The sequence below is a fragment of the Quercus lobata genome, chromosome 4 (assembly GCF_001633185.2).
Source record: "Quercus lobata isolate SW786 chromosome 4, ValleyOak3.0 Primary Assembly, whole genome shotgun sequence".
Taxonomy (NCBI): domain Eukaryota; kingdom Viridiplantae; phylum Streptophyta; class Magnoliopsida; order Fagales; family Fagaceae; genus Quercus; species Quercus lobata.
In genome coordinates this window covers 26,267,126-26,274,790 of record NC_044907.1, presented here as the reverse complement: position 1 = coordinate 26,274,790, position 7,665 = coordinate 26,267,126, and the positions used below count along the sequence as shown (strand labels likewise).

General features: G+C 37.6%; 2 protein-coding genes across 2 annotated transcripts; one reads left to right on the top strand and one right to left on the bottom strand.

The window, feature by feature from the left end:
- Nucleotides 1–708: 708 nt before the first annotated feature.
- On the top strand, nt 709–2,135 carry LOC115987158 (E3 ubiquitin-protein ligase ATL4-like). Its single transcript, XM_031110654.1, has one exon. The coding sequence runs from the start codon at nt 831–833 to the stop codon at nt 1,902–1,904; it is 1,074 nt and encodes a 357-aa protein (XP_030966514.1). The 5' UTR covers nt 709–830; the 3' UTR covers nt 1,905–2,135.
- A 2,037-nt stretch (nt 2,136–4,172) lies between these two features.
- On the bottom strand, nt 4,173–7,418 carry LOC115983771. The gene is made up of 2 exons (XM_031106545.1): nt 7,141–7,418; nt 4,173–4,864 (listed from the first exon to the last, which is right to left on the bottom strand). Exons 1-2 carry the CDS (start codon nt 7,214–7,216, stop codon nt 4,281–4,283), a joined length of 660 nt encoding a protein of 219 aa, XP_030962405.1. The 5' UTR covers nt 7,217–7,418; the 3' UTR covers nt 4,173–4,280.
- Between the last annotated feature and the right edge of the window lie 247 nt (nt 7,419–7,665).

The following is a 7,665-nucleotide window of genomic DNA, read 5'->3' as shown; positions in this document are numbered from 1 at the left end:
TCAAGAGGCAAATTGTGACAAAAGTTATGATTTTTTTTTTTTTTTTTTTTTTGTGTTTCTAACATTTTTAGTGTGGATCCCACGGGACTATGAGCAGTCTCGTCCCTACAAGTCCAATAATTATATCAAAGTATTAGGGTGAAAATTAAGTATAGTTCCTTATTAATTTATAGAATATTAGGTTCATTAATTAAATTCAAATTGGATTGAAATTTTTATAAGGAAATCTAATGTAGAGTTAGAAAATTTTAAATATCATAAGAAAAAAAAGCTATGAAATTCTAGCTAAGTTTTACCAAGATATATATCAATAATTAATAATAAAAATATATATAAACAAAAACCTTTTTTTTTTTAGATTATAGTTTCAACTCGTGGTGTCCACATTCATGATAATGATTTTTTGCCATCAAACTAAGAAACCAATTAATTTGTAGTACAAATAAAAATCCCTTAATCTCTTATCTCACAATAAAAAATTTTATAAACGAATCCAACTGAAACTCACACATAAACAAAAACCTTTGACTAAATAAAACCTTTCGTTAAGAAACTTCACTATCTTATCCATATTATCAAAGTCATGTTTTCATTTACAATCAATTATAATAAAATTTTAGTATAGACCCCACAATGTTGTAGGGGCTAAAAACCGATATATGTCATGCATGATCATGATCTACAGTACATTCTCCAAAGAAAGGAAACTCTTACAAAACAAGACACGCGTCTATCTCTTTTACTACTGCACCATTCCTAACTAAACCAACATTTATATATACTACACGCACTCTTCCTCGCCGCCATTTCTCTCTCTCTCTCACAAAACCATGTCGCTTCCTTCCTCTTCTTTTCCCTATCTTCCACCGCCTCCATTGCCAAACGACTTCGGAACTAGCTCATACCCATACGGCACGTCGTTTACCTCACCACCACCACCACCTCCACCACCGCCGCCACCGCATTCATCGATGAACCCTAGCATTCTCATCATCGTTCTCATCCTCGCCGTCACGGTCGTCGCCTCCGTCTCTCTCTGCCTCCTCCTCCGCCACCTCAACCGCCGCTGCCTCCGCCACCTCAGCAACTCCTCCGCTACTACTACTACTACTACTACTCTCACCTCCAGTGCTTCCGAGTCTCAGTCTCACGTTCTCTCCAACCGACGAGTCTCGCCGGAGATTCCTAAGAGCACGATCATCGACTCGCTTCCGCTATTCGCCTTCTCCTCCATCACTCGCCGCAGCAATTCGACCTCCGCCGACTGCGCGGTTTGCTTGTCGAAGTTCGAGCCGAACGACCAGCTCCGTCTCTTGCCTCTCTGTTGCCATGCTTTTCACGCCGAGTGTATCGACACGTGGCTCGGGTCGAACCAGACCTGTCCGCTTTGCCGGTCGGCGATCGTCGCTTCTGAATCGGATATCATGAAATCCACCGGTGCCGGAGCAAGTGACAGTTTCCGGTTAGAGATTGGCAATGTGAGTCGCCGTAGAGCCGCTTCTGATGCCGGCGAAGCAGGCCGGAGATCGTATTCGATTGGCTCCTTCGAGTACCTCGTCGACGACGACTCGGAGATCAGCGTGAATCACGCTCACCGGAGAAGCGTATCGGATAAAGACGACAGCGGCCTCTTGTGGACTCGTCAGCCGCCGCCATCGGTGCCGCCGGAGTTGGACTCAACTCTAGGTCCTGACGTGGCAGCTGGAAGAAGCTGGCTGAAGGACTATATAGACAGATTCTCAGCCTCAATTTCATCGCGCGCTATGTCTTTTCGGAGTTCCGGTAGATTTTTCTCAGGAAGTAGTCGCCGGAGCGAGCTCTCCGGCGCCGGAGAATGGGACCTCGAAAGCAATAGAGTCGGCGAAGAGATAACGGAGATGTTCCGATGGCTATCCGATAGGTAAAATGGTAAATAGGATATTTTCTTATTTAGAAGATTTTGATTTTTAATTTTTGTTTTTTTTTAATCTTTAAAAAAAGAAAAAAACAAAACAAAAATTCACAATCTATTTTTTGCTATATCGGCTCCAAATAGATTCGCACATTTTGTCTTCATTCAAAATTTAGAGTCGATTTAGCAAAATTTTGATTGGAAATAAGGAATGTTAGAAAAATTGACGGTGGAGATTTCTTTTTCCTTGAGTTTAATGGTTGAGATTGGATATAACAGTTTCTAGAAAAAAAAAAAAAAAAATTAAAGATTAGTGATGGTATTGTATAGTTTATTTAGACAAAACGCAAATTTATGAGTGATTTATTAGTGCTCGAGAGATAAAATAATGAATTAATGCTAGAGAATTGATTTAGGTCCAGTACTTCATTACACTAAAGTTGTCGGAATTGTTAGGGATTGCGACTCGTAGCCATTACACTATAGCGGTGTACTCAAACTTTACACGTTTGCCGTGGGTCTTTATGATCCAGTGGGTGAGGTGTGAGGACGTACGTTGTTTCGAGCACTTATTTATGATACACACCAACCATTGTAGTGGTGAAGTTATTGTTTGACGTTGCAAACTCTAATCAATTTATTTGATTTGGGGCCCTAGTAAGGAGTTCCCAAAAACTTAAATTGCTTGAGTAGTTATCAAGGAAAAATGAACTGAAGATTGGCTGAATTGGTAATGTTGACTTTGCCTTACTTTTTCATATCATAGACACAAAAGAAATTTAGGGGGGGTAGGATTGTAGGAATATATTTTCTTTTCCTACTGGGTATTACTTTCTTTTGGGATCCCTAGCTTGTTGAAGTTGTTAACTAGAAAGGGAAAAGCAAATTCCTGAATGGAATTTAAAGCTGTCAAAGATTCTAAGTATTGGGGTTTAGAGGTACATTTTAAAACTTTTTCCTTTTTTTATTTCCTAATGTTTGTTACTTAAAAAATATATTCCGAATCAATTTTCAACGTCTAATGCAAGTTTTCAGATGTTACAGAGTCTTCTTAATTACTACCTCAATAAGTGGCAATGCTTTAAATAAAAATTTGACTCATCTATGTGTTAATTATTCATACTAATTGTGCTTAATTTTGGGTTTAGTCCCATGAATAAAGGGAGTTTAATGAGGTCAGATTCTATTGCCAAATCAAAATTGGTCTCATTACCTTGACAGTAATATTAGAGGTAAAAAAAAAAAAAGAAGGTAATTTTGGGTTTACTGCTGCGCACATTGACGTATAAGTTTTGGTGAGATAGGAAAGAAAGACCGGGGTTTAAAGTGACGTATAAGTTCTGGCGAGGTAGGGAATAAAGACCAGGGTTTAGGTGAGGTAAGGAATAAAGACCGGGGTTTAAAGTGATGTATAAATTCTGGTGAGGTAGGAGATAAAGACCGGGGTTTAAATCTCCTTGAGAGTAAATTAGGCTTGTATTGGGTAGAGCTGCCCAAAGTCATTAGTCATTTTCCATGCTCAAGCCCATCTGGTTTGCTGAGGGACCAAGACAACTGAAAATCCCCGTCATAAACTCTCCAGGACAAAAATATAAAAATTGGGCAAAATCGAACATTTAGTTCCATTGACTTGCTAGACCTTAAAGATAGTTGTTGGCATTTATTTAATAACTTCTTCCCCTTTCAATTAGCCCCTCACATTCCACTCCAAAACTTTTTCTTCTTCAGAACATTCCTTTCTTTAAAAAATAGAAATGGAAATGAGGAAAGATGATGTGAACTGATTAAATTTAAACCATTGGTTTCACACGACTATGTTACATTTCCCTATTATTCCACCAACTTTTTTCTGTTAAATACTCCATATGAACTACAAATACGTTTGGGTTGTTCACTTTGGCTCATAGGTGATTGTTGGGTGTGGGAATGAAATAATTGGATTAAACATTCTATTTTCATAGTTTTGCTAATACACAGCAATACAAGTTGGTATCTTTTTTTGATAGGTAAAAAAAAAAAAAAAAGATACCAACTTGTATTGCATACGAGCTGGTATCTTGTGTAACAATTGCATACAACACCCCTCTAACATGGGTGTGGAACAGTTGCATACGAGCTGATATTTTGTAAGGAACAGCCATGTAGAAGGACATTGTATGCAACCGTTACAGAAGATAATAATGCTCAGAAAAATATACTGACTTCAAACCTAACACCAGCTGGGGCAGAATGAGCTGTCTGAAAAATTTATATGGTCTGAAAGTGGACTGAAAATTGCTGCTTGGATGATGAAATTTTTGCAATTACTTCACATAAATGAAATCAATATGTAACAAAATTTTCGAGCACTGTCTCATGAAGATTTCCACACTCGCTCTCACCAATATCATTACAGCAGTTGTAAATGAAAAACAAATAGAAATCCCAAGAACATGATGTTAATCCACATAGCACTCTTCTTCTGTCCCCCATTGCATGGTATACTGCTTCCACTATAGCACCCATTCTTTTGCTTGATTCCTATACCATGATCTTCAAGAACAAATGTAGAATTTTTCTTCCCACTGCTGAATAAAACACACCAAAGGAAAGGCCCTTTATGGACCCCAACCATGCCCACTCCCACTTCAGTATGTGATTTATTTTTCAGAAGAGATAAAGATTTCTTGTTCTTAACAAGAACTTGGGAAAAGGCTAATGATGGTTCAAGATACTTTGATTGACATCCCACAATGTGGCCAGTTATGGTGTCAATAGTAGGTAGCTCTACTCCGCAATTAGGCGCAAAAATTTCAGTGAAGTCGTCTTCGGAAGGTTTACACTCTACAGTGTTGTTGCTAGTGCAGTTCTTCTTGCATAATTCAACATATTGCAAGGCCATGCACCCAAGACCAGGGGTGTCACTTAGTGTCGAAAGCTTCTGTGCAGTTCGATTCTTGTTGATGATTTCCACAAGATCATCCGCAGGATTTCCTGTGGGACAAACAGCAAGTACCAATTTCTTATTAGAAATTCATCGCATGTGGGCATGCACAAAAATATTTGCTATTAGCTTTTAAAAGTTCATAATAATTCAAGTTACTCAGTAATCTATATCAATTGCGTTAGTAAATCATGTATTCCAACTTCATCCTAGATGCTGAATAATCGATTTTTTTTTTTTTTACCATGAAGTACAAACTGAACTCTTGTCATTTACTTTATACTGGTCAGAAAATAGCATTTTGCTAAAGACGACTGCGTATACATTCCCCATGTTGTCAATTTGTTACTATGACAAAGATGTCCTTCAGAACCAGGACTTAGTAGGACACTCGAATCTTTTGAGTACGGCCTTGTTACTTTCAATTACATCGATCATCTGTGAGACATGCTGCTTAGCCATGTAGCACAGCCAGATACACATGCAGTTAAATTTCGTGGAACAAATTATAAAGTCCATAAAGAGCTTTAAAAAAGATGCAACCTAGATAATGATTCCATTGGTTACTTTCTTTGCTGCCTGTTGGAACCAAGTGAGCATCCCTTACAGTTGAAGACAAAGGCCCTTAACTTAATCCGTATCAAGGCAAGATACACAGTTCAGAGCTGCACTCACAATGATGGAAGAGACCTGTGATTTTAGTTACATAACTTGGTTGATGTATGCTTTTTACACTTTCAAAGAAAAGTAGAGTAACCCTACACATGTTTCAAACCTTAATGAGCCATAATCCTTTTCTTTTTTTCATTTTTTTTTAGCCTCACAGAAATCAGTTGATGCCACAAATGGCAAATTCCCTTCTTTCGATTTTTATATCTTGACACCATATGCAAATTCTCATCTAACAAGTACAATATGACTCAAGTAGGTTTGGAGAATTACTACAAGTAATTAATAGAGACAAGAGTAAGACAGTAGAATTTTGAACATTTTCCTAGTTTCTATAGAGGATCATAGTACTTTTAAACAAATGGCTCCACAAAATCTATGGGTTATGAAGAAGGCTGAATAAGGAAATAAGCACAAAAGTTTTGAGGGTTTCTCTATCTAAGCAAGCTACAAAACATCTTGACCTCCAACACTTGGCTTATCTCTTCTTTTACTCAACACTCGCTATCTTACATAGTTGAAAAATTATCAGGAATGCCGCATTAAACATAAGAATGAATCCCGACTTTTAGTTAAGAACTTAACAATCAACGTATTTGTTGCACATTGCATGGAAAAGAGTCATTGAGGATTAGTGTAAGCAGATGGGTTGACATCAAACAGTGTTTCCCAAATAAGAGAGATGTAAGACTATAAGAAACACACCCTGAAACAGTTTGTTGAGCATGGTTTAAAATAAGCTGGATATGAGAAGTTGTATTTGACTGATAGTTGGACTATCACATCTGTGTAGCTGCTCCAAATTTAAAGTTGTAGGTGAAGATTATGAGTATCAAATTTCCATTAGTTGTAGTGTCAGGCACTGTAATGAGGTAGAAGGTATCCAATGTTAATTTGGAGATATGTGAGATGAGGGGCAAGGGATCCAAGGTCATGTGGCCTCTCTATAATAGTCCAAGCCTCCCATTAAATTAACCTCTTTTGCTTCTCTTGCCTCTAGTAAATTTCATGATGAGTGTTAATATGAGCCAGCCATATCATTTTAACATCTTACTGAGGCCTTACAGCTCTCTAATTGTTAGAACACTAGAGATCCTAACCATTTTCTCTAAATAGAATATTAATCTTATCTTTTTATAGTTCTAGGAAAAGCCAAATAGCTGCATTTGTGTCAACTAACTGTAGGCCTTTCCTTCTACGAGGTCTCAAATAACTTAAAACTAATTTTTTTTTTTTATTAAAAAAAGCTGAAAATTAAGAGACAGAAGTAGAAAAATATCCGACCTTTCCTTATACTTTCTTGAAAACTAAACAGACCCCACAAAAGAACCACAAACAGGAATAAATTCTGTTCCTAATAGCCATCCCCAAGTCAAGTCAGTTTTCAAGTACCATAATGGCACTGGAAAATTAACTTAACCTATCAGAACAGAAGCTCCAGTTGTATAATACACAAGCACAAAGAGATAACTGGAAGATGGTACACTCCCTAGTTCCAAAAAACATAGCAAGAGAAAATGCACATAATGAAATGAATACTTAAATTGAGAAAAACAAAATCAGAAAGCCAAAACAAGATTCAAAGCAGATCGATGCTTTGACATCATAGTTCCAAAACAAAAAAACCAAAATAAAGAAGAATGCTTGGTTACAGTACCATGGTTCTTGGAGGCCACAACAGCAGCTAGTAGCAGATGACAGAGAACAAGCCACTCACAGTGACAGAGCTTCATCACCACCGTTATCACCAAATGTGAGAGCTAATGTGGGTTTTGCTTTAGAAAGAGTGATCTGAGAGAAAACGGAAGGGAAAGTAAAAGGAAACCTTGTTTTAAGAAAAGGGGCTGGTTCTTTGTGGGAATGGAAAAAATCATGGGAGTGAAAATCCTTTTTCCTTGAAAAGTGTAAGCAGGAAAGCGATGAGTGAAGAATATGGCAGAGGGTAAACGACAAAAGATTGTCAAGTGGTGGTCCCAAGTAGCCGTTTGTTGGATTTCTTTTTACTAAGAAAATGTAGCGGATTTCAAAATATAGAATTTTGATGGGCCCTGCTTTGACATAAATTGGGGAGTGCAATGCGCAAGTAGAGCTTGACAGCATGTTTCGGTGAATGAAATTTGATAAGGCCTCTTAAAAGATAATAATAATTGATAAGGTAAGGCCGGAGTCATCTCCATATTAC